Source organism: Drosophila busckii, chromosome 3R, assembly GCF_011750605.1.
Source record: "Drosophila busckii strain San Diego stock center, stock number 13000-0081.31 chromosome 3R, ASM1175060v1, whole genome shotgun sequence".
In the NCBI taxonomy this organism is placed as follows: domain Eukaryota; kingdom Metazoa; phylum Arthropoda; class Insecta; order Diptera; family Drosophilidae; genus Drosophila; species Drosophila busckii.
In genome coordinates this window covers 20920272-20947355 of record NC_046607.1, presented here as the reverse complement: position 1 = coordinate 20947355, position 27084 = coordinate 20920272, and the positions used below count along the sequence as shown (strand labels likewise).

The following is a 27084-nucleotide window of genomic DNA, read 5'->3' as shown; positions in this document are numbered from 1 at the left end:
TGTTGTTGGCAATAAAATACATTTAAGCACGCATTACGTTATAACGTTATTGGTACGCTGCTTGTTACTGACAGTTGTGTGCGTGTGTGCGTCTGTGTGTGTGTAAAATGAGTTTGCACTTTGTATTAATTTAAATTGCTTTTGGGATTGTCAACTGTGAAATATGACACATCGCATGGCATGCCAAGTTCTTAGCAACAAATTAACTACAGATTGTGTAAAATATAAATAAAAGTCAAGTTTAATTTAAGCAAGTACAACATAAATTGTGTGCATACAAATGTTGTTTAATTTATTTAATTTTCTCTCTCTCTCTCTTTGCCTTTGCAGCCAGCGCAGCGGCTAATCCAGTTCAAACTCAATTAGCTGCTGCTGCTCTAAATGATGCCCGAAACTGAACGCGACACGTTGTTGGCCACCGAAATGATGACCCAGCATCAGCATCAACATCAGCAGCTGCACTTGCCACAGCAGGCGGCCGCCATTGCCACGCCCACTTACAATATGGGCATCAGTTCATATGTCTACAGCAGCGCGCTTACTATACCCAGCCAGCCAGCCCAACCAGCTCAGCCAGCGGCGCTGGTTAGTCCCAGCAGCAAGGAGAAGCTCGTCAATCTGCTGCGCGTGCGCGATGCCGGCGGCAGCGTCAGTCCCAATCCCAGCTCACCGCCCACATTTCTGCAGCGTCAACTGGAGGCGCCACGTCAGCGTCGCTCGCTGACGCCCTATCCCGCTAGCTGGCATGCGCATGTCTATGCACGTCCGCCCAATCGTCCCACGCCGCACTCCATTGCAGACATACTGGGCATGGCGCTGGCGGAGAAGGATGCCTATGCCAGCGCTGCGGTTGCTGTAGCGCTCAGCGCCGCCGCCGCCAGCTCAGCTGCCACCTCACCCAAGAGCATATTGCGCAACATTGAGCAGCAATACGCGCAGCAGCAGCAGCAGCCCGCGGAGCAGCAGCAGCGCGCACAGCGCAGCGCTTCGATGAGCGACGCTAGCGAGGAGGACAACCTAACAGCAACTTCAACTGCAGTTACAGCAGCAACAGTTGCAGTTGCAAGCACAGCGAGTGCTACAAATAGCGCTGCAATTGCTGCTGCCGCTTCGCTTGATCAGCCATTGAATCTGTGTGTGGCCAAAAAGTCACGCGACAGCAGCAGCGCCACGTCGCCCATGCCGTCGAGCAAGTCAGCGAATCAGTTAATAGCCAAAGCGAGCGCTAAGAAAGGTGAGTGCAACTCGACTTGCAGATACACTTCAAAAAAAAGCTTTCATTTGGTATATTCAATTATTTAGCTAGTGCATTACTTTTGTATATCTATAAGATATAGCCCAACTTTGTATATAAACTTTGGTACCTTAAGCTGCCCTCTGCAATTTATAAAAGTTTCAAAGCTATTCGTCTGGATCTTACCCGACTTTTATATATGTAAACTTTGTTAGCAGCATCGACTAGAACGAAGTCTTATGCATTTCCAATACTTTAAGCCAGCACTAACTGCTGGTATTTAGTAATTCGTCTTGTGTATTAGTTTTGTATATTTAGAACTCAGCCTGTAGCCCTTTATTGCTCTGGCTATACCATAGAATTTAATTCTAGGCTACAATTAAATATAAAATTTAAAACTATTTAGCTAAGTCGACACTTTGGTAACAACTTCAACTAGAGCGAAGTCTGTAGCTTAAGCAATACTTTAAGCTAGCAGTTAGTTTATTCAGCTATTTATCTAGTCTATTAGCCAAGTCTACAAAATCAAGAGCTAGATCCCGAGCTGCCTTGGTAGAAGCTTTGACTTAGCCTTAGACTTTAGTAGGGGCTGCAACTATCAGAATCAGAGTTGGCATAAAATGCATTCATATCAATTTAATTGATAATGCATTCAAATCTTTAGCCACAGCTCATCTATTCGTCCAGTCTATTAGTTTTGTATATGTAGCATATATAGCTAAATCAACAATATCTAGATCCCAACTTCCATGCACATTATGGCAGCAGCTTCGACTTGCACAAGCGCAGCATATCCAATATTTCAAGCCACCACTAAATGCTTGTATTTAGTCATTCGTCTTGTCTTTTAGTATTATTACTATTATAGCAAGCTAAAGATTTAGATTCTGAACTGCTATACACTTTGGCAGAAGCTTTGACTTAACCAAATGCGTAAGCGTAACTAAAACTTTAAGCTAGCAATTTAATTTATTTAATAAATGTGTTCATCTAGACAAGTCTACAAGATCTAGCACGACTTTGTATACCAAAGAAGAAGCTACTCTTTTTTCAATTTATACAAGTCTCATACTAATCAGCTGTGCGTCTAGATCCAAGCCGAATTCGATATATGCATACTTTGTTAGCAGCTAGGACTAGAACGAAGTTTAAAGCATTTCGAATAAGCCACAAGTTAGTGTAGTTAGTTTTTTAGTTTTGTATAGTTAGGTAGGTCTACAAGATCAATTTCTAGATTGCCACTTGCTATAAACTTTGACTTAGCTACAAGCAAAAACGTAACGAATTTTTAAGCTAGCACTTAATTTATACAGCTATTCATCTAACTAAGTCAACAAGATCCAGCCCAACTAGTATAAGCAGTTTAGTAGGGGCTGCAACTGGAAGTATAAAACAAAAGCTAAAGCTATGCACTGCAATTTTTATAAGTCACATTGAGAGTTGGAATAGAATGCATTGATTTCTATTCAATTACAGATTTTTTAATGCATTCAAAGCTTTTAAATCTTTAACCACAGCTCAGCTATTAGTCTAGTCTATTTGCTTTGTATATTTAGGACTATTTAGGTAAGTCGACACTTTTGGCAACAGCTTCAATTAGAACGAAGTCTAAAGCTTATTCAATACTTTGAGCTATGAGTTTGTGTATTCAACTACTCGTCGACTCTATGAGTTTTATATAGTTTAGCATATTTAGATTAGTCTTAGGCAGTTTGTTAACAGTTTTGACTTGAGCGAAGTCTAAGACAAATCCATAGTTAGTGTATCCAGCTATTCGTCTAGTCTATTAGTTGTTTAGTTTTAGTTTAGCACACGCACTTTCGAATGCTTGACGAGCTTGCCAATTGAGCGCAACGGGCAGGCGCGCGCACGCTTCAGCGAAGCGAGTCCATGGGGCCAACGCAGCGTATGCGTATTTTAAATGATGCCCCATAGAACACACGACTCCAACAAATTGGCAGTAAAATGCATTGCAAATCATCATTTGCCACCACTATGCAACATTAGCAGCTCCGCTATGCACATTAACAGCACTAAATATAAATACTAAAGTATATACAATAATTTTTTATTATTTGTTGATTTCGCTGGCCATGTAATAATAAATATGCTGTCAAGTGAAATCCATTAGTGGAAACAATAAGCGGGCTGCGCGTTAATTAGCTTTTGGCCAAATGCAAATTTTGTATTTTGTAATTAAACAAGTGAAAAACAACAACAATTGGCAATTGGCAATTGGCTTGCGAAAATGAATCGAAACTTGTGCACAAACTTGCGCGTTGCTAATAATTTGCTCAATGTACACAGAGCGCGTTCAATTTTTATTGTTATTAAAATCACGTAGTCAACAACAACAACAAACAACAAACAATAGCTAATATTACTTGCTGCTCTGTTCATATGCATTGTTCAGTTTGTTGAAATGAATGCAAAATGGCGAAGCGTCGCAGCGACTTCGTTTAGATTTTGTGATTTCACGACGCTGTCGTCGCTTAATTTGCGCTTAATTACCAAGAGAGGGGATGGGGGGGTGGGGGGGGAGCGTATTTAAATGTTATTGTCGAACGCGGCCTAATGAAACGACATGGCAATGGCCAATTGACGCACACAACAATGAACAGTAAACGGCACAACACAAAACAGAAAAACAGCTTAAATCAAACAAACATTTGTTGTTGTTGCTGTTGTTGATTTTAAGCGTCATTGGCATTTAGTTCTATTGATTTTGCGCCACTGTGGCGCCCTTAAGCGCTTCGCTGCACTTAATTTTTGTATGAATCGCTCACTCTATCGCTCTGTCTCTCTCTCTCTTTCGCTCTGTTGTGCGCCTAATTAATCACAGTGTCATGCACTTTGCCATATGTGGCCATGTGGCCCACGCGGCGTATTAGCAATATACTGCTAACAACTGAAATGCCATTTACCATTTACATTTAGCTGTCAATTAGATTTCAATTATGCATTAACAATTGAAATTGACCACACACACACACACACACACACACATTTACAGCTAGACAGTTTATGCCAGACACGTTTTGCCTGCTAAGGTGTTGCCTCGGCATAGCTCGCGTTGTTAACACTTGTTTTGCACTCAGTGTGGCGACAAACAAATAGCGACAACAACAGCATTGCACTCATTTATTATTTGAGACACTGTCGAGACTGTGTCGACTAAGCAATGCAAACTGTGCTAAGCAAGCGGCAAGGTTTGCATATGCAATATTCATATTCATATAGTACGAATTTCGTTTAAGTCACTTTAATTTAGACACAAATATTAAGTGCACTATGCATTAAATAAATCACAATAAATAGTTGACTATTATTTTGAGCTGCATATATATTATTCAATATAATATTAATAAAAATGCAAGCAGCAGAGCAAAGAGCGTATAAAACTGATGCATAGATTAGCAATTTAAAATTTAAAACAGCTGTTTACAAATTATTTATATTTAATTATATAAATATTTGTTAGCTTTAAATAGATGCGAGATTTCTAGACTTTAAATTTGTTAATTAAATGGATAGAATATCAATTTTAAATAATTTAAATTATTGTTAGCTTAGCAGCATAATAAAAATGCAAGCAGCAAAGCAAAGAGCGTATAGAACTGATGCATAGATTAACAATTTAAAATTTAAAGCAGCTGCTTTCAAATTATTTCTATTTTATTATTTAAATATTTGTTAGCTCTAAATAAATGCGAACTTTCTAGACTTTATATTTGTTAAATAAATGCATAGATTATCAGTTTTAAATTTAACACAGCTGTTTACAAAATATTTTTAATTTATTATTTAAATTATTGTTAGCTTAGCAGCATAATAAAACTGATGAATAGATTAACAATTTAATTTTAAATTTAAAACAGCTGTTGCCAAATTATTTCTATTATTATTATATAAATATTTGTTAGCTCTAGACTATATTTGTTATAAAAAGTAATTAGTCCATTTTATAAAAATGTGCTATTCAAAATAAAATAGATTTAATAGATAGACTATCAATTTTAAATACAATAATGTTTACAAATTATTTCTTTTATATTATTTAAATTATTGTAAGCTTAGCAGCATAATAAAAATGCAAGCAGCAGAGCAAAGAGCGTATAGAACTGTTGTATAGCTTAACAATTTTAAATTTAAAACAGCTGCTTACAAAATATTTCTATTATATTATAAAAAATTCGACCTATCTACACTTTATATTGAAGTTACTTTAGACTTTTAAATAAAGTTAATTATTTATTAAAAAAATGTGCTATACAAACAAATGACTAAGAGTTTAATATTCAAATACTTCTTTTTATTATTATAAACTGCACAGTGCCTGCAATTTATTTTGTGCTGTGCGCTTTCCCTTTGCCAATTAGCATGCACATAATTGCAGCAAATGCAGTTTAGCGCAAACTCGCACAAAAACGAGCCACACACACACACACATGTTGGAGTTGAGTTCAGTTTGTCATGAATGCATTTTGAATAGCAGCTGATTGCGCATAATAACTGCAGAGGGGTGGGGGGGCAACGATTGGCGAGTCAATTGTTGCGGCATTTGACAAGCTAATTGCATAAAAATTGTTATGCAAACTGACAAGGGGGGGCAACAATTGAGGTTAAGCAGCTGCTGCCAAATGCAAAAACTAATGTTGTTATTTTTTATTTTATTCTGCAGAACACAGCGGCAAACCAGCTGCGAAGAAGAAGAAGCTAACGCTAGCGCTGCCACCGGATTTGAGTCCCACAGGCAGCAGCGACAGTTTGATGCGTGACAAGCTGCTGGCCAGCAATAGTTCACCCAACGCTGCAGCACAAACGCAGCCGAGCAGCAACAACAACAGCAATCTGGAGACAACCGAAGATGACTCCGATTCGGGGTCAACAGATGCGCGACGCAAGAAGAAAGCGCGCACCACATTCACAGGTCGCCAGATCTTTGAGCTGGAGAAACAATTTGAGATTAAAAAGTATCTGAGCTCAAGCGAACGCACTGAAATGGCAAAGCTGCTGCTGGTAACAGAGACACAGGTGAGCTACGCTGCGTATGCGTAATCAAAGGCAACGCTTTTAATTAAACGCTTTGCAAATTAAATTATCAAACACACACAAATTAATATTTAATTGCGACACTTTAATTAATTGTTTGTAAGCGAAATTTTAGCAAAAGCAGCGTCAGTTGTAATTAAATAAACAGCAACTATTATAAACAAATGGCAGCAGACTTAAGTGCGGCTTAATGTAATTCAATTGTGCGTGTGTGTTGCATGTGGCAAGGTGTGATTTTGTATTATAATTATTATGATTATTATTGTTATAGTCGTGGCGCTGTAATTGCAACAGCTGCACACACATGCAACATGCAGCAACAGCAGCCATGTGAAATAAATACTGATTTATTGACTAATTAGAATAAATGAACAAGGACAAGCAGCTGCACACACACACACACATGTGCATTTTAGCTACTTGATAAAAGCTCTCACTTATTTATAAGCTTAATGCTTACTTATGCTTTGAGCTATGCATTATATATGCGCAACTTGACAATATGCTGCGCATTTAATGCTGCTCGACTTAAAGTCGAGCACAATTGTATTAATTATAAGCGCACAGCTGCCCCAGCTAAGAACCCATAAGACTAATTGGCTCTTAAAGAGCCAGCGACAGAGAGAGCGAGACTGAGCCACAGACAACTGCAACAACAAGCAAAGCAACAATAACTATGACAACGCACACAAGCAAAGCAAGAAAGAGACAGCTAGATAGAGCGAGTAGCTTCCTGTGTGTGTGTTAGTTACATCTTTAGCATTGGCATCGTCAACAGCAACCGCATTGAAATTAATTAAATTACATTTTCCATCAAGTCAATTAATTACAAGTTTACACACACACACACACACAGACAAACAGCGCACGGCATGCCAGTCAAGTGTCTATCTATTTATTTGTCTGTGTGTGTGTGTGTGTGTGTGTGTGTCTATGTTATGCATGTCGACATGCTCTAGTGCCTTGTCTGTATTATTAATATTATAAGCTCTAGCCCAAGCATTTATCATGCCCACGCACACAAGTGCAGCTTACAGATTTCATAGCACAGTTTCAGGCACTGCCCAGCGCACTGTTTGTATATAAAACATTGGACCTTGTGCACATAAACATGCATGTGTTAATCACAGCAATAATATTAGCAAATTAGTTGCTTCAGGTATATATACGATATATGCAGTTTAAGCTATTGCGGCTTGTTTGGTTATGCTATGCATTTAAATCATTTAAGCAGAGCAAAGCAAAACTAAACTTATGAAAAATATAATAAACATTAATTAAGCTCAAGCTTAACACTTTTGACTACTATTTTGTTTAATAGCACATGCGCTTAAGCTTATAATTAAACTCGCATTTAGTCATGCAATTTATAATTTTTTTGCAACTTGCAACATTTTTCAGTTGTTTGCTTTAAATTTTCTTCACTAGCGCATACGCTTAAGCAATTTAATGTTAACAGCAAAGCAAAACTAAATTTAAATGAAAATATAATAAACATTAATTAAGCTCAAGCTTCACATTAAACACTCAAGCTTTCGACTACTATTTTCTTCAATAGCTCATGCGCCTAAGCAAATAATTAAACTCGCATTTAGTCATGCACTTTATAATTTTTTTGCTTTAAATTTTCTTGACTAGCGCATACGCTTAACAAATTTTAATGTTAACAGCAAAGCAAAAACTAAAGTTAAATGAAAACATAATAAACATTAATTATACTTTAAATGTATATCAAGCTTAAGAAAATGTTGACTACGAATTTTCTTTAATAGGAACATGAGCTTAAGCAAATAAGTTCAACTCGTATTTAGTTCAATTTATAATTTCTTTGCAGCCTGCATGGCCTTTTTCAGTTGCTCTGGCTACACAAATTGTCTTGAGCAAGCAATTTAATGTTAATTAAACACTCTCTACTCTCTAGTTTATAATTTTGCGACTTTGCTTTAATTGCATGCGCAAATCTCATGTGCATTCCAAGTCTAGACGCGCCACTTGCTGTCCATAAGTTTGAACGCACTTGAGTGTGTCTGTGTCTTTTTTTTTGGGTAGGTAATTTTAATGTTGCCCTGCTGCAGAAGAGCGCAACAATGTTACGCATACGCCTCATTAAACCAAAGAGCTGACCAAAAATAAACAACAGGCGCTGACAACAAGACAAAAAACGCAAGGCACACAACACACAAAGTGCCAGAGCCATAAAAATCTCTTTAAATAGACAGGCAGGCAGGCAGGCAGTCAACAGACTGCAACAGCAACAACATTGTTGATACATAATGATGATGATTATGAGCAAATGGCATATCTACTCTATAGCTATGCACTCCCTTTTTGCAGCCCACGTGTCTGCATCGTCTGTCATCAACAAACTGTAAAATAGCCTTAAGCCAGATAAAAATCAATTAATTACGCGTACAGCAGCAACAACAAAACCTAAGCCCCACCCCTTGCACGCACACACACACACACACACGTTTAACCAATGCAATGAAGCGCTGCACAGTGTGGCACAGTTGCAAACAACACACACACACGCACACAGTTGCAAACTGACAACATTGTAATTGTGTTGCGATTACCCAACGAACGTCACGCGCCAAACGCGGCAAATTGCATTTGCATATTAGTAGCCTCGAGGCGCTTCCCTGGGTAGCAGCAGCAGCAATTGGCATGTGGACGCAACTGGGAGCTGGGATGGGGTCTGACTGTTGCGTGTGCTTGATACGCTGGATTTAGGCAACAAGCATTTGCTGCTGCTGCTGCCCTCTGCTGACAATTTGCATTGGACATTTCCATTTTAAATGTTTGCCAGCGCTCATAATCCGACGTAATTGTAAGCCAGGTGCTCGACCTCGCCACACACGCACACAGTGAGCGGCGAACTGCTTATTGCCTGGCATTTGGCCAAGTGGCAAATACGATAATTAAATTAAATTGCTGCCACAAGCAGCACAAACAAATCAAATGGCAATTCATCAAACTGAAGGACACTGCAAAATGACCTAATGGTCAAACAGCAGCCATGTAAATGTTTTATTTATACGTATACGTGATGTGTTGTATGCAATTTAATGCTGGGGGGCATGCTGCATGTTTGTGTCATAAAAATGTAATTTTTTATGCGTTCAATTAACTCAACATGTGCAACAATATGCGATATTTATAAAGCGTGTCTATGCATAAATGTTACACTGCGTATGCGTAATATTTATATGTAATTTCAGTTGCATTCATTTAATTGTTACGCACAAAAATCTGTGTGGTTGCAGCTTTTTAGTATTTTAATTAAATTTTCGCTTGCTCATAAACTTTAACTAATTGATAAACCAATAAGGCTAATAAACAATTAACTACACGTCAATTAAACCAATAGTTGCCATTATAATTATTAATGCTCAAACGCATATAACGCATACGCCGCATGTGCATTATGAAAATTAAATTTACAAACGCACTATATAAATATATTATAAATGTATTTAAAATTCTTTGTTAATGCTTGACGTGCGAATTAACAAATAGCAACAAAGTAAATAATGCTGTATGCCCAAATTGGCGCACAGCTGGCAGAATTTAAAACAATAAATACAAATTTCAACATTATTATTATTATTACGCTTATTGACCGCAACTTAATTAAAATGTTTTCACATGCAAAATGATCGACCCGCCCCCCAAATCCTCCCGCTATGCAAGCAAATGAAAATTGTTTGAAATATTGTGCACGCAATAATTTAATTACAACAGCAAATAATTGTTGCTGCGGGCCCATAACAACAACAGCAACAACAACAACAGCAATAAAAACTAATAGCAACAATAACAGTTGTTCATTTTGCTGAAACACATGAAAGCATTTAGACTATTAATTTGGCGCTGGTTGGCAAAATTTGCATAAATTAGTTTAAGCTGACGGCCAGCTGTCGCTTTATGTGGGCCCCACTTTAATTATTTATAAATCACATTTTGACCGCCGGCCAATAACAAACAACAACACGCGGAGCAACAATATCAGCAGACACGTCGATTGGTGAGCTCGGTGAGCGCCACAATCTTGTTGTGATTTGTTTTTAAATATAGGCGGAGCAACTAAATAACTCTTTCGCTCGCTCTGCGCTCTATCTCGCTCTCTCATGCGCTCTTATGTGAGATCGTTTTATTTTCGGGTGGGCGGACGCCAGGCAATTAGCAAATCCACAAGCTGTTGACAGTCGTTGACTTTAAATTCTCTGCTGCAAAATGCTATTTTAAGCAGCGGCACTTGCGAGAGCGCAAAAGTTTATAAAGCATTTTGACAAACAACACAATAAACCAATTAAAAGTCAAGTGTGCAAGCATGAATAACTGGCCTGTCACACAAAAAAGGGCGTTTCAAGTGAAAGGTCTTTTTGACTTATAAAACTTAATTTATGCATTTATGCTTTTGGCTTGGGTTGAAAGTGGAAATGAACCACAAAACTTTAAAAGGTCAAAGGCATTTGAAAAATGTGTAGACAAAACAGCGCAAATGCTTAAATACGTTTATAGTTTGTTTTGTTTGCGCTGCTTTAGACGTTAGTTAAATTAAATATACTTTTAATTAAGTCGCAACATGTCTTGCTGTCTAGTTTGATTCTATTTTTTTTTTAATTTCACACATGAGCACAAATGCGAAACAATTTCAACATGCGGCCACAGTTGCTGCATTTGAAATTTATTTAGGCTTACGCTTCACCCCTTTACAGCCTCTTCTTGCTGCTTGTTGCAGTTTTAGTAATTATTATTAGAGAGTGGGATAGAGATAATAATGCCAAAGTAAACAAGCAATAGTTGTGCATAATTATGGCACATAAAATATGTTACCGTACTACATATATGCTGATATTAACTGCAATTTGGTCAGCAGTTTTGTATTACAGCCAAAATACACAATTGCAATAATTGGGGTAGCAACTGCTGTTGCTACTGCTGGTTGCCTGCCACTCATGATGCGTGTTGTTGTCTTTATGCATTTTGGGCAGCAGTTGCAATTTAAGTCTATTTAATTAATAATCGCAAAAACAAATTGCAGCAAATATGCTGCAGTCAGGGTTGGAGTCTCGGCTAAATCAAGAGTCGCACTGCAGTTACCTTGCAAATGCATCATATATAGCTGGGGTATATACCCCAACTTAACGCTGACTGCAGCGTATGCTGACAGTCAATGCAGTGATTATGTTATTAATTAGTAATGTCATTGCAGTGTGCATATTTGCTTGCAACAAAGTGATTTACTGCAACGGCAACATGTGCACACCCATGCGGAAGTTGGGAGTTGGGTGACAGCGGCGTAGCAGGAGGAGGTGGAGGCGGAGTAGTCAGTGCAGAAGACTGCTTAGGCTCATTTGTCTATTTGCGTTTGCATATTTGATTTTGGTTTCAATTGCATTTACATTGCTAACATAACTAAACGCTAATTAGTTACAATTTACATTTACACAGCTGCACTGCAGTCTGCTTTTGGGTCAAATAGCAAGCTTGCATTAAAATAAATTGATAATATAGTTAGCCAAACTCACCAACATTGTTTAGTTAGTTACGTTTTGAGAACACAACACTTAAAACACATTAAAAACAACAACAATTGTTTTTAAAATTCACTTTCACTTGCGCACTGCGCATTGCAATTAAGCTCGCATTAAAGATGACACCTGCCAATTAACACAAATTATGCTGAGATGACAGTTGCAGTTCTAAGTAAAGAATTACGTAACGGCAATTGCATTAATGCTATATTAAGCTTGACATGTTCTCTATATGAATTAAGTATTTTCCTTTGCATATTTTCGTAAATACTTGTGGTCTTGACTTCTTAGGCTTTCAAGACACATTTAAATGTCAATAAATCAAACCCGAAGTGCTTTGGAAACAACTTTCCGCATGGAAAACAAAACTTTTTGTCTCTAAGTTTTCTTTTGTATTTTTAGGCATACGCTTCGTTGTTGTTGTTGTGTAGCTTAATGAGATTTAAGGGGATCACAACAAAATAAATAAGCTAATAAATAGCAAACAGGCATGCCACCGACTTAATAAACAACAAGCAAAAGCAAATTCTTTTAGGCTGAGCAGCGGCGGCGGCTACGACGCACATATGCCAATCATATTAATCATGAGCATAAATGCAATAAAAAATGCCACACGCAATTAAAAGCAGCGCCGTGCTAAAAATTAGGCCAGACACACTTAAAAATAATCAAATAGCCAAATGGTGTTGGAAACGGCTGCTGCCCGCATAAAATAGACTCATGTACATGAGTGCGCGGCCCATAAAAACCATTAAAATTGCTCATAAGGTAAACACCATGCCGCTTTTATATTGTTTATTAAGGCATAAATGTACATTGGATGAGTAATTGGTTAATTGTAAGAGAGAGCGAGCGCGAGCGCGCAACGAAATGTAATTACGAGCACTAAATGGCCACGATACTCTCATAATCCATCTTCATCGATAAAACAAACAAAACAAAAATCATCTACCTCGCACATCAATCCATCAGCAAGTACATTTCATTGATGTGTGCGCGCCGCGCCGCCGGAGAAGGTTATTTTCAGAATTAGTTCGAACAACATGCTATTCGAAATATTTGGCAATCAATTAATTGATTCCCAATATGAAAATTAACGCAATTTCAAATGAGTCTGCTTTTTCTTTCAGAATTTTCATATTTTCTCGTTTAGCGCAGCGCTGGGGCTGGGGCTGGGGCTGGGGTGGGGGGACCTGCATGACTATTCATGTTAATTTCATCATTTTTACGCTACGGTGGCAAAATGAGCATGTCATATGACGGCATCCACATATCTTTGGCGCTTATTTTTGCTGCCAATGCGAGAGGACCGCATCCCCAACTGTGCCTGTATGTGTGTGGCTCTGCGTGTGTGTGTGTGTGCAGACATACCGCTGAAATACTAATTATGTGCGCGATTTAAATAGATTTTTCATTTATTTAGCTAGGCCATCATTTTGCTATGAAATAGAAATGAGAGGCAAATGTTTTATGTTGCGCCATTGACGCGTCCCGCCCCTGCTTCGCCCCCTTTCAACTGGCACATCAAGTGCTCGCACTCATCTAAAAATCTTGTTGGAATTGTGGGCACCTATTTGCCTGCTCTGCCTGACTGCTGATGGGGCGGTTTCTTGCATTTTGACAGGCCCACATCATTTTAACTTTGCTTGTTTTGAGCTGAGGCTGACGTAGCGGAAGTGTTTGCATATAGCACAAGCACAAGTGGTAGGCATACACATAAGTATGTATGCATGTGTGTGTGTGTGTGTGTGTGTTGGTACATATAATTTTTAATTATTTGTAGTACGCACACTAATAAGGGCAAATGAGTCATAAACATTACCTAATTATAAACGACTAGGCTCTACATCAATCTGACTCATAGCGGCTAAGAAAGATTTATTTAAACGGAAACTAAACATTTATTATAATTTTAACATAAGCAATGCCCAAAATGCTAAGAATATTAAAATGGAAAAGAAATTGTTGCCCACTGTTTCTTAGAATTGACACACTTTGAGCTACGTCATTTTGAAATAAAACAGAAAACAAAAGACTTTATTTTATTAGTAGAACAGAATCTATGAATTAGTTCCGTGTCTTAATTAACACCTACTAATCAACAAATCTTTATTGCAGGTAAAAATCTGGTTTCAAAATCGTCGCACAAAATGGAAAAAACAAGATAATGTCACCAATAACGAAGCAGCCGAGCACAAGTCAACAAATACCAATAAAAACGCAGACACACCAACAAAAGCCAATAGCACGACTGATGAGAGTCCCAATCCGGTAGCCAGCAACAATGTGGATACGCCAGCTACAAAAAAATCCGCCAATAGTCAAGCGGACAAGACACGCAACAGCAACAGCAATAATGGGACAGGTGTAACCAATGTGAAGGGCAACAGCGAGAGCAAAGCGCAGGCTAAACAAAGCACAAAGCTCAAAAAACAATTGAATTCTTTGCTGGAGAAGAGCGCCAAGCTTACAAATGGAGCTAGCGAGTCCGGCAAAGCAGCTGACAAGCGTCAATCCGCTAATAACATCAACAACAATAGTAATAATAACAACAACAACAATGTTGTGGATAGTTTTCATCATCATCGACTGCATCAGAATGCTATACCCTTGACTGTGGAGCCCGCAGCGCCCTTGGAACAGACTGAAAAGCTTGACATCAAGCTGGAGGAATCGCCAGCGCTGGGATTGCAACGCGCTGCAGCAGCAGCGGCAAAAGCTGCGGCAGCTGCTGCTGCGCTGGATAGCGAGCGCAGTCAATCCCAGCCAGCAATATCAGAAATGGACTTTGAAAGCAAACTGGCGGCCTCTAAGATATCCATAGCATTGGCTCTGGCTAACAATAAGCCGTCAAAGTGCAACAGCGTCGAGCTGGAGAAGCCCAACAGCGAGTCTGAGGATGAAGAGGCGCTCAGCGAGCCGGGTAGCCCAGCTGAGCCACAGGACGCGCAGGAGCAGGATGTGGATATGCATGAGACTTAAGTCACAGTCACGCCCACAAGAACGAACGCCAGTCAAATTAACTTGTGCCAAAAAGAATAAACAAACAGTCGAATATTTGCTCAAGCATTTCCTAAACAATATTTGTCTATGTGTGTGTGTGTGTGTCTCGGTGTGCTTTTGTTAGTTTAAGGCATTTACATATTAATATAATTTATTGCATGTAATTTTGTACGCTTAAGCAACTTAAACTTAAGTTCTAGGCTTTGTAAACGTTGCCATTAGAAACGCATTTAAATGTTTAATTAGCTGTATTGAAAACTAAATGGAAAAACTACAAAAATAAAACACTTTAAACTAAATGTAATTTGAACTTGCTAAAAATTTCTTGTGATAATGTATACGACAGTTGAAATGAGGAGAGCGCGCGACAGAATGAAGTCAATAACAACAACAATTGGTGAATTCATGTTAATTAACAAAACTTAAACTTAATAAATACTATATTATGTGCTACAAATCTATAACTAAAGTATATGTATTTATGTAAGTGTAAATTGCTCTTAAAAGCTAAACAACATTATTAAAAACAAACATCTACTATATACATATGAATTGATGTGAATAATTGTACAAAAAATCAATGCAAACTTAATTAACAAACAACAGAACAACAAACAGCAAACGCTGAAGCGTATTTTAAATCCAATAAACAATTCAACAAATTAAAAGCGCGTAGATTTTCTTAAATTAGCAACAGGTATATCGACCACGCCCTCTGCGGTTATAAGAAACTCTGCAAATTCATTGGGCGTCTCGGGTGAGTAGATGATCTCCAGCTTGCGCACCGTTAGCAGCTGTTCCGCCTGCTTGATCTGCTTAGGCACACGCGAGATGCGCATACGCGTGCGCCCTAGATTTGCCCATTGATAGCCTAAGCAAGGCACTTCCTGCAGCTCTGCCCCCTTGGTCTCGCTGCTGGCAGTCATTTGGTTAACACACACCACTGCACAGTTGTATTTGTCGCCATAGCTGAGCAGCGCATTGGCCAAGCGACGCATGTCACGTGCTCGCTGCTCAAAGTTGGTGTAGAGTCTAAAGACGGCTGCCACCGAGTCAATGATGATCAGTCCTATGCTGTGCTCCTGCAGCAGCTCTTGCAAGCGATTGCACACACAGTTGAGCAACGGTTCCTGTAAACACAAAATGCTTTTAAAATTCGCATTAACATAAAACTATTGACCTACGCTTTCGTATTGATGCTCAATAAATATATTTCCTAGATAGTTGATCTGTTCCTCTGGATACCGCGCCTCAAAAGCTTTTGTGATTTGCATTAGACGTCGTGATGGAAACACATCCTCTGTGCATATATATGCTACGCCCTTGCCCAATCCGCCCAGCGTTCGTGGCAGTTGCACACACAGCGCTAGTTGCAACAGCAGTTGACTCTTGCCTACGCCGGATGCGCCACATATTTCCGTTATGCCACGCGTAACAATGCCACCGCCTGTACAGCGATCCAGTGCCGCGCAGCCAAAGGTCAAACGGCTCCACTTCAAATTGACCAACGGTTTAAAGAGCGAATCCGCTGCACATAAAGTAAATTTAGGTTCAGCTATATGATTGCTGGCAGGAAATTAACTTACCTGAAACGGGAGTTTCGGCCAGCCACTTTGCCGCAGCCTCTTTCAAAATGCGCACATCATTCGGACAGCAGCTGGGCACACAAGAATCTAAGGAACGAGTGCGCGTGTCCAGAAACTGAATCTTTGGAGTGCAGAGTATAGCCTCTGGAGTGAGCACATTGACTAAAGTGCAGATTGACATGCATTAAAAGCATATTAGCTGTTAATTTGGGGCACTTGAAGCTTACCACGCTCAGCAATCTGCTGCAAATGCTTTGGCAATTGCTCCAAAAAGTTTGCCATCGTCGTAGTGGGTGTGCTCAAGTGTTGGCATTAGGATTGAATAACTTGCGTGTCAGTTGAATGCCAACACGTAAGGTGTTTCAGCACCTATTAAATTATCACCTAGGCAGCGGCGAATTTATTGATTTAACAAAATTTACAATAACCGTGCCAAATATTCAAAGTGCCGGCGATCAGCTGTTTAGACTGCACACTCATCCATACTTAAGTATGCATAACTTACATTAAAAATAAACAAAAATTGAATGCTGCCAGCACAATATACAATAACGCACAGTTTTTACAGTGTTTTTTCAAATCATTTTAATTTGCTTAAATTTGGTTTCACAAACTTTCAGCGATAAGCACGATCGATAGGCCTATCGATTGCAATCGGTAGCGCCTTAGGGAATTGATTTGTTGTTGTTGTTGTGTTGCCTTGCAGATGATGTTATTACGAACAATTGTTGAACTTAAACAAACGAAGCATATACTAGAGTTTAGGCTCTAGGCTTGGACAGCTCAGCCAGTGCTCTAGCCTCAGCCTCAGATGCGCGCTTCTTCTCTTCCGCAAGCTTGGCATCACGCACGACCTTCTGTTGCAGTTCAATTTCGCGTACCTTCTCTTCCTTTTTGGACAGACGGCTCTGGTGGGCAGCGCCATAGGCAATGCCAACAAGCAGCAAGGACCAACGTCCAAGCTTAATCAGCGGAGACACACGAACTGGAGCCTGAGACATTTTTTGTTATGTTATGTAATGGGCAAACCGTCAGCTGCAAGAAAATTACACATATTAGTTAAGTAATTGTTTTAGCACAAATCAATTGTAAGGCGCCGAGTGTTGACGGTCCTTAGTTTACCAAATTCTTGAATTGTGTAATTTTATTTACCAAATTGATGCAAATCCAAAGACTTCACAACAGCAATCGTATAACCTTAAAGCAGCTGTCAAAGTGACAGTTTAGTGTTGCAAAAGAGCGTATAGCGTTAGTGGCGGCAATTTAAAATAGAAAATATATTTATTACACTTTAAATGTAGGACTTAAAATGTACTGGAATTGTTTTAAAATATTATTTTAAAATCAGCTGTCGTTTTGTTTTGCAAAGCAATCTTGTTTACCTGCTGTTGTGGCTTACCGATATATGCACTGCTGTAACGAGTGGTTACACATACTTGTGAATTGTTACACATCGCCAAAGTGTGAATGTCAGAACTACATTAGCTGGAAAAATTATAAAGACATGGCGAGTTAAGGCCATTAAAACATTTAATTAGTACTTTATTTAGGCGTTAAGCAAAGCGCATTTGCTTACAAAATTGTGCAAATAACATACAAACAGACGCACGTCGAGCAACGTTTGAATTAAGGCTAAAATTCCAATACAGACCTTGAGTGTGGGCTCACACATACACAATACACACACAAACACACAGACTGCAGGTACTAACACACGGACAGCTTAAACGGGTTGAAAACGTCACAGTGTTCCTGAAGTGTTTTTGCAGCTGCTGGTTTGATCAAATTACCAAAAAAATACACAATACGCAGCTGAAACAAAGGGCGCAATAACAATAACAAATATGGTGAATGTGCCGCCGCCGCTTTTATGCAGCACGCCACCCCCGATTGATTTCGGTGAGGATGATGACGACTCGGGGCTACAATCGACGCTTCACTTGGAAGACGTTGACACCGACGAGTTTGCTGAGTATGGCTTAGTCACCGAAGCGAATGCTAAAGGTAAAGCGCAAATTAAATTGAAATGAGCTAGCAACTAATTTGTTTATATGTTTTTAAAGCGGAAATACCCATACCCACAACAGAGCTAAGCAATGGGCATATCAAAACAGCAGCTGCCGAGCCCACAGCGGAAGCTTTCAATTATGAACTCAAAGCAGGTGACTATCAGCATATGTATCAGCAACAATTGCCATTGGAGGAGCTAGAAGCAGATGCAGAAGTTCAAGCGCACGATAATATGCCATCCCTCAAGCTAGACAGCCTAAGTCTATACTCCAGAAGTGAAAGTGTCTCGCCCAGCGGCACGCTGTCGCCCGTAAGCGATGAGCAGTCGCCTGCGACAGATGAACAAGCGCCCGTGGTCACGCTGCAGGACATCACCGATGACAGTGATGAGGAGTGCTCGCCAAAGAAGCCCAAAGAACTTTATATACCTGAGGGTGCCGACAACTTTTTTGCCATAGAAATTGTAGGCGCAAAGTCCGCCGCACCTAATCCACCAGCAAAACCTGCGTTAAACCAAATAAATGAAGTTGCAACGGCAGCAACACAAGCTGCTGCTGAGGTGCAACAATGTGAAGTAGCAGCAACAGCAGCTGCTAACGAGGAATTCGAAGCTGATGATGATGATTTTGGCGACTTTGCGGACTTTTCAGCAGCGCCTGCAATGGAAACACCGCCAGAGCCAAAGCCTGCGCAGCTGCAACAGCCGCAGCCAATGGAGCTGCAGAGTCCAGATGATGGCTTTGATGATTTTCAGGACTTTGCAACAACAACAACAACAGTGGAAGAGCCAGCAATAGCAGCAAGTGTAGCTCCAGTTGTTAGTGTAGCTAATGCTGATATTGAGGAAGATGATGACGACGACTTTGGTGACTTCTCCGAGCCTGCATTTGTACCTGCGCCGTCTGCGACGCCCACGTTGCCACAACCACCGCCACCAGCTGCAGCACAGCTAAGCCTAGACGAGCGTGTTAAGCCCATATTGGAGCTTATGTTTCCCAGTCTTCATACACAAGAGCCAGCAACAGTTAACAAGCTCACACCTCTAGCCGATGCGCAGAGTTTGCAATTTGGTGGCGTTGAGCAGGCGCATGCACTGGAGTATCAGTGGGCCAGCTCAGAGATGCGACACTCCCTGGTGCGTTCGCTGGGCATTGATTCGCGCAATATTGTAAGTCAGCATAGCACAAATATAAATTATACATTAATATAAATATTTTTAGCTATTTGGCGACAAGTGGAATTCTTCCATGCCACGCTATGCTGCCAACTTGAGCTATGATCCACTGAAGCCGCTGTCAGCGACCGTTGCCACTCCTCTCGAGCCACAACCAGCTAGCATGTCTAGCTGGCAGCCCAACCCAGCTGTTGCCACACTCGAAGGTAAGTCTCTCTAGACTCTAGACCCAAGTTGTGTTTTTTTTTTCCACTAGCCTTCAAATATGAAATTCAACTGCTACACACGAATCTCTCGTAACCAAAATTTGCTGCCCACTTTACGCTTGTGTTATCTTTTGTTTAAACTGAACTGCTTTAAGTTAATTACACACACACGAACACACACACACATGCATACGCCGCTCAGTTTCTATTTAAACAATTGGTCTCTGCCGTTAATTGGCTGCTCCCGCTGCTCTCTCTATCTAATTTAATTTAATTTAACATACGTTTGTGTTTTGCGCTTAGTTTGAAATCCTTGCTATGCTAGAATTTCGGCACACCGAAGACACAATGCTCTTGCAGAAAAATATTAACTGAATACATATAATTAACAATTGTATATATGTACATACATAATAATTACAAATTATATAAAAATCATCTGTCAAGTTGAAATTAATAACCATAGCATAGAATTAAATACAAATGAATTTAAATAGAACAAGTTATAATTGATTGCTATTAATTTGTTTATCTGCAATGGCATTTAGTTAGTTTATAGCGAGCGCTTCACTTTCCAATCCTTTGTGCCCACCATCTATATACTGAAAATTTATCCTTATGATAAATTGTATTTAGAATCACATGTACAGACTTTACAATTGGAACAACAACAAGAACAACCACAAGAACAACAACTAGACCAACTAACGATGGTGGCTAATGCTGATAAAATAAATCTTGTTACCTCTAACTACTCCCACAATAATAATAACAATCACGATGCCTTGGATGCGCCACTGCCACAAATGGAAACTACTATTGTTAATAATACGACAATCAACAATGCGAATGCCAATGCCAATCTCAATCTCAATACGAATGCGAATGCAAATACGAATGAAATGCACAATTTTGTTAAACATTTTGCCACCATCTTCAACAACAACAACAATAACAATAATCATGCCACAACAACAACAACTACTACAATAATATTAACTAACACAAATATCACTGCTCACGACGCCTTGCTGGAACTTAGTAAGTTTTCGTTGGCTCCTTTGCGTGTTGTGTAGTTGTGTTTTTTATATATCCACATATAGTTATATATATATAAATATATTTTCATAATCAATTACACAAACGCACAAGTTTAACCTTAAAGCCCTACACCCCAGCCCTAACTTTGTGCTAATGTTTATTTAAGCCTTAGAAAATTAATGAAACTTATAATTAAAATGTTGCATTGCTTTCCACAGGCCTTGAAACAGTTTCCGCCAGCGCCGCCACCACCGAAACACAAGCGAGCGAAGCTACGACGCAGTCTGGCGCTGCTGCTGGGCAAGACGAAATCAACAACGCCAGCGACGATGCCAGCGAAGCTACAGACAACAGCAATAATGACGCCGCAGCAGCAACATCAGTATTTGCTGCTGCAACAACAACAGCGACGCTATCGTCTACTTTATCAACAGACAGCAATGGCCACAACTTCGACAGTCGAGCAGAGTTTTATGAGCAGCAGCAGCCTGAACTAAGGCAAACCCCACTACACTCACCCACAGTTAGCAACAACAACAACAACAATACATACGCATTGCCACTAAAGGAAACGCACATCTATACGCCCTCCAAGTCCGACACAGCGGTAGCCAAAACAACAACCATAGCGCCCATAGACTTTGACTACGAAATCGCCTCAGCCGGCATTATCATCGATGAGACTGTGGTGAAGAAGGAATATCGCGATGTGGAGTACAAACCACCTTATAGCCTTGAAGCTTCCAAGCCAGCAGCTGCAGCAACAGGCAAAGCAGCAGCAGAGGACGATGACTTTAGTGACTTCCAATCGGTGCCTGCTGTCAAAGCCAACGCGCAGCTGCAGCCACCACGCATTGGCACGCCCACATTTGGCGAGCAAATGATACTAAGTCCAGCTGTGCTGCTGCCGCAAAGTATACCGCTGGCCAAGCCCAGCATCGAGTGGGGCGACAATGCGCTGGCCAGCATCAATGCTGAGGAAATGGCGCGCATAGAGGAATTGTTCTCAAAGCCGCCGACGATAAGCGCAGCAGTGGCGCAGCAGCAGCCACAGGAAGATGATGAATGGTCGGACTTTGTCAGCGTGCCTGTGCAGCAGCAACCACAACAACAACAGCAGCTGCCGCCTGTAAGCAATCACAATAATAATGTTGTCAAGTCAAAGCGTCAGCCAGCAACAGCAGCAGCAGCAGCTGCTGCTGTCAAAGACGATGACTGGTCAGACTTTGTTAGCAGCACACCTGTGGCCGCAACTGGCGGACGCACTGCGCCGCAATTTAATTCTGGCGCCTGGCAAAGCGCCAACTTTTACAACAATCCATTGAGTCTCTATAAGCAGCAGCAACAAGCGCCCACGCACAGCAATCTAGTGCCGCAATATAACAAAACCAATGGCAACAGCAATAGCAACAACAATAACAACAACAACAACAATAGCATGCCACAGCAGATACACATAATGCATGACTTTAGCACAGCGCCAACAGTTGCCACCGCCGCCACCTATCAGCAGCAGCACCACCAACATCATCAGCAACAGCTGCAGCAGCAGCGCCAGCAATTCCAGCTAGGCCATGCCAAGGTGGCGCCACGCATTAGCCTCATACCCGACATGAGCTTTGTGGCCCCAACTCTGCCACACAATGCGGGCGCTTTTCTCAACGCGCTGCCCAAGTCCAGTTTCAGTGCCAAGAAATGACAAAAGCTGCGCAAGTCACAAGCGCGGCTATTGCCAGCGCCACGCCCCCTAGCGAGGGGCGAGGCCAGCGTGCTGACGTAATTTCAGCAGCCAGTCGCGTCAGTATTATGCATCCGTCTTATTTAAACATAACTAAGTTAACAGCTGCTTTTATTAGCAACAAAACTAAATTGTTAATGTGCGTGTTTGCTGTTTGTTGTTGTTGTTGTTGTTATTGTTGTTAAACTTAGGCTGTAGTTGCTAGTAGTCAAAGCTAGATGGCGCCGTCGAAATTAGTGCAATATGAAAATTTTATTTGGCAAGCAATTGAGTTTTATATTAATTTAGTGTGCAAAGTTAAAATTGATATATTTAGTACTTTTATTGAATTACCCACTTATACAACTAAGCTATGACTTTTTTATACCCTATCCAAAATATATTTATACACAAATGTATTAGCAACATAAGCTTATCAATTTGTATAGCCCCAGTTTATTTTGTAAACCTATTTTTGCTGTTTTAAGACATTCCAAAATACTCCAAGTCGCATAATTTTTTATATACTTACATGTCTGCCTATGTGTGTGTGTGCCTGTTCCATTCCATGTATATGTGTGCGTGTGTGTGTGCGTGCGTAGTTTATAGTCTGCCATGATCTCTCCAAAGTGAATATAGAATAAACGTAAGCCGCTTTGTAAAAGTTTCTTTGTGTTAATATGTTTCATTTATTTATTTTGCTTTGAAGTTTTTCTTTTAATGCTTTAATGTCTGCGCTGTACGTAAATTAAACTATGTATAATAAATTATAACTAATATATTTCAATTGTTGCTGTAAACGTAAACTTAAATTATAGATTTGTGTGTGTGTGCTTTTGAGTTATGCTAACAAATAATTTTTAAAAACAATTGATTAATGAACATGATAGAGAAATGGTTTACTGCTTGGTTTAGAATTAAAAATTATAATATATATGTATTACAAATTATGTTACAATTAGAGTATATAATATATTGTATAAATATGCGCATAATAAAAAAAAATATAGTAATTGAAATTAATTATATATTTTATTTTATTTGAACCAAGTTTGCAATACAAGCTTTGCACTTATTAAATATTTGTTTTTGCTTTAATTTTTAGGAAGGACGGGGCAGTAAATTTTAACTAAAAGATGTCTAGGATGCAATGCAAATGACTCGGAACTGTGGAGTATTCTGAAACCTGCTCATATGGGAAGAATATATGCGAAATTGTTGTTGAGCTGCAGTTAAGCCTCGTCAAATGTTATAAATGAATTGTGTGTGAGTGTGTTGTGTGAGTTTGTGTAGATGCAATATTCATAAAATACTAAAAACTAGTCAGGATTTGCTTTTTGTGTGTGTGTGTTGGGCTTGAGGCTAGGCGAGGTGCACGGGGTGTATACAATAGGTAGCACTATGGCAGTAAATAGTAAGCAAATATAATTTATATATAGGTATATAATGCATAACAGACATGCATTCCATACTGCTCATAAATGTTTATGCAATGTTAATGTCTTCAGCAGCATTTTGTCTAAATGTTTAACAATTTTATGTGTAATATTATAATTTATGCATTTGCTTTTCGTTTTTTTGTGTGTCGCTAACAAATTTCAAAATATAAAATGAGCGCGCTAACAATTCCCTCTTCTCTTGTTTAAACAATAACTATATGCTAAGATTCAGCTCAAAATGCCAGCCAGGGATGATGCTTCAGCGATTCCTTGGAACGATCGCCATAGTCATAAGTCAACTCCTCGCCCTCCTCGATGTCATCTTTGGCCAGCAGCACCAGATGCGGTCGCTGCTTAATTGTCACCACTTTGGTCATCAAATTGCCGTTGCGCGAATGATTGATGAGCCGTCCCAGCTTGCCCGTATCTATGGTGGCATCAATGCAGTACTGTTGATTCTTATGCTTAAAGTAGTACATGTAGCAGCCAGCGTTCTCGTCCAGCGCATAGCGACGCTCGCGATCGCTGGCCTCGCTTATGGAGATTAGATCGCCTACGTATTCCACAACGAACTCGTTGCGCTTGAAGCGACGTTCGGCCACAACGCCGCGTCCCTTGCCCAGAAAATGACGCACTTGCAGTCCCTCGCAGCGTTCTTCCAGCACTGCTTGCTCCAGGTCACGCATCATTTCCTCTTTGACAGCGGTTTTGGTTTTACGCACGCTGCGGCGCACTGGAAAGAATTCGGTGAGCTCACGATTGCCATTGGTGGCAGCCAGTGGCTGCGATTTGCACGTGGGCGCTTTGATTTTGCCTGACTTGGTGGAAGTCTTGGGCTTCACTGCAGCCACAGGCACAGGCACTGCCACTGGCTTAAGCATGGGCTTCGCCGCTTCGTTTAGATTCTCGCGCTCCAGCGCTCGCATATCCTCTTCATCGTCATCGAGCAGCACCACCACAGTCTCTTCATTGGGCACCATGTGCACTGCTGGTGCTTGCTGTTGCTTTGGCTGATTCAGTCTTCGGCGCGACTTGCAAGCGGCACTTTGTTGCAGCTGCTGCAGTTGCAATTGCAGCTTGCGTGGTGATTTTCTAGGCGAGTGTGGCTCGTTCTTGAGCAGCCCCATATCGCGAGGCATGGTCTTAATAGGCGAGGGGCAGAGAATGCGATGTGGCGTGGCAGGCTTGCGTCGGCGCATTGATACGTTGAGGCCAGCGGCAGGCGAGGAGCTGCAGGCAACGCCACTGTCGCATGAACTGCTGTCCTGATGATCCAGCTCAACACTCAAGGCCTTTACGGGCTCAGGCACTAGCGGCGGCTGCTGCTGCGGCTCCTGCTCCACGGCATTGCCATTGAGCGAGACAATTTGATTGAAACGTCCATTGAGCACACAGGCACTTAGCACAGCAGGCGGTGAGGAAAATACAGCGCTGGCCAGCTCAAAGCTCTTGTTTATGCGTATGCTAGATGCTTTGGTGGGCGTGCGATCAATGTCCAGCATGAGCACAGGTTCCTGCAGAAATATATTGTCGCTATTGTTGGTCGCCCCACTGCTGCTGCTATGCGATGAGCCATGGCTGTCACGCAAGGCCGAGCGATGCGTCTGAAAGGCCGCCACAGTGTGTTGCATATGTTGATTTGACGCCTCATAGCTGCCATCATTGCTCTGCTCCTCATCCAGCTGATATGCTGGCGAGCTGTTGCTGGTTGTGTTGCTGTCGCTGGGTGAGGCCACCGAATGCACTTCATATAACAATAATGTTTCTTCTTCCTGCTCCTCCTCCTGTTGCTGCTGCTGCTGCTGCTGTTCGAGTTCACTTATTGTTATTGTCTTTTGTTCTGTTAACTTGGCAACATTTGCACTCTTCGCCTTGAAAAAGTTCTCAATCGTGCGTGTTTGCGAGCGCGTGGCTAATTGTACGCCTGCAAATAAAGTTAAGTTTGCTTAAAATTTAACCTCAAAAATACTGCACAAACGACTTACCTATATTGCGCTCCGCTTCAGACTTTGCGTTTACTTTGTTTTTGTTGCTGTTGGTGTTGTTGCTGTGGTTGTTGATGTTCGCCTTGAGATTTTCATTGGCTTTCATCAGGCGGCAGTCTTTTCGCTTTGGGCTGGCAAAGTATTGATCATCCATAAGTTGTTGTTGTTGGTGTTGTTTGTTGGCTGCCGCCGCAGCAGCGCTTAATGCTGCGCCATTGTATGGCAGCGACAGCGACGCGACGTTCACATTAACAGCAGCAGCATTAGCAGCTGCGTCCTCCTCATTTGAGGTTACCACCACTATGGCGGGCTCTTTGGCGGTTCGGGCGCGCCTACGTACCATTATCATATAGTTTATGTTGCGCTCAGCAGCAAAACACAAGTGGGGAGAAGTAGTTGAAGGCTGAATCCCGCTGATTTAATAAATTACACTAAGGCAGCAAATTGGTAGCACACGCACACTATGAAAACATCAATAGTAACAGCAACAGACTGCAATTTGCATAAGTAGTAACAAAAAAAAAACGAGACATTAAAACTTTTTTTTTTGTTAGTCAAGCACGAAGCGCCGCCTAACCCACTAACTACTGCTACTGCTCCTCCTCCTCTTTCTCTTGCATACACAACGCGTACAGTTTTTGCCCCTCGACAAAAATATATATCGTTCTGTCTGTCAGTGTGTTCATGCGTATGCCTGTGTGTGTGTGTAGTATGTTACTGTTGCTTGTGTCGCACGAAACGAAGAGGAAGACAACAGCGAAAGAATGAACTGCTCTGAAGCCTACCTCTTTAGTTTAATTTCGAATTTAGATAAAATAAATTCACTTTGTCATACGCAGCAGATGCAGCGCATGTTTTTTATTTTACACTCTTTGCTACACATTGCAATTAATTACGCCGCCGTCTTTGATTATTATTACACTCATTTATATGCACTTTTCCTTTTCCGCAAACTTTTTGTGTGGTTCTTTTTATTCCGTTTTGCATCAGAGTTGATGGAAGCTTATCGATATGCCTGGATATCGAGAAGTGTGCAGATCGAAGCTGTTGTTGATCATTCGCATTAAAATAAACATTGACAATATTTATTTCAATGA

At 40.6% G+C, this 27084-nt stretch overlaps 5 protein-coding genes across 8 annotated transcripts; 2 read left to right on the top strand and 3 right to left on the bottom strand.

Annotated features, from left to right (window-relative positions):
- The first annotated feature begins 290 nt into the window (after positions 1-290).
- Positions 291-15275, top strand: LOC108603523 (homeobox protein slou). Its single transcript, XM_017992417.2, has 3 exons — positions 291-1234; positions 5916-6268; positions 13945-15275. The coding sequence occupies exons 1-3, from the start codon at positions 382-384 to the stop codon at positions 14806-14808; spliced, it is 2070 nt and encodes a 689-aa protein (XP_017847906.1). The 5' UTR covers positions 291-381; the 3' UTR covers positions 14809-15275.
- A 111-nt stretch (positions 15276-15386) lies between these two features.
- On the bottom strand, positions 15387-16893 carry LOC108603524 (DNA repair protein XRCC3). The gene is made up of 4 exons (XM_017992418.1): positions 16643-16893; positions 16416-16577; positions 16014-16357; positions 15387-15959 (listed from the first exon to the last, which is right to left on the bottom strand). The coding sequence occupies exons 1-4, from the start codon at positions 16695-16697 to the stop codon at positions 15492-15494; spliced, it is 1029 nt and encodes a 342-aa protein (XP_017847907.1). The 5' UTR covers positions 16698-16893; the 3' UTR covers positions 15387-15491.
- Positions 16894-16974: 81 nt separating this feature from the next.
- LOC108603525 (ATP synthase subunit e, mitochondrial) lies at positions 16975-17675 on the bottom strand. Its single transcript, XM_017992420.1, has 2 exons — positions 17568-17675; positions 16975-17450 (listed from the first exon to the last, which is right to left on the bottom strand). Exon 2 carries the CDS (start codon positions 17414-17416, stop codon positions 17177-17179), a length of 240 nt encoding a protein of 79 aa, XP_017847909.1. The 5' UTR covers positions 17417-17450; positions 17568-17675; the 3' UTR covers positions 16975-17176.
- Positions 17676-17890: 215 nt separating this feature from the next.
- Positions 17891-23755, top strand: LOC108603670 (flocculation protein FLO11). Of its 4 annotated transcripts, none has more exons than XM_033294258.1 (6): positions 17891-18419; positions 18479-19593; positions 19646-19805; positions 20442-20846; positions 21065-21975; positions 23669-23709. In XM_033294258.1, exons 1-6 carry the CDS (start codon positions 18260-18262, stop codon positions 23690-23692), a joined length of 2775 nt encoding a protein of 924 aa, XP_033150149.1. In that variant the 5' UTR covers positions 17891-18259; the 3' UTR covers positions 23693-23709. The 4 variants fall into 4 exon arrangements, 3 of the variants coding, with proteins under 3 accessions (XP_033150149.1, XP_033150148.1, XP_017848156.1); XR_004458887.1 differs by having other exon boundaries at positions 17892-18419; positions 21065-22643; positions 23669-23755; XM_033294257.1 differs by lacking the exon at positions 23669-23709 and having other exon boundaries at positions 17892-18419; positions 21065-23466.
- Positions 23577-27068, bottom strand: LOC108603672 (histone-lysine N-methyltransferase PR-Set7). The gene is made up of 3 exons (XM_017992670.1): positions 26565-27068; positions 25988-26479; positions 23577-25926 (listed from the first exon to the last, which is right to left on the bottom strand). The coding sequence occupies exons 2-3, from the start codon at positions 26334-26336 to the stop codon at positions 24236-24238; spliced, it is 2040 nt and encodes a 679-aa protein (XP_017848159.1). The 5' UTR covers positions 26337-26479; positions 26565-27068; the 3' UTR covers positions 23577-24235.
- Between the last annotated feature and the right edge of the window lie 16 nt (positions 27069-27084).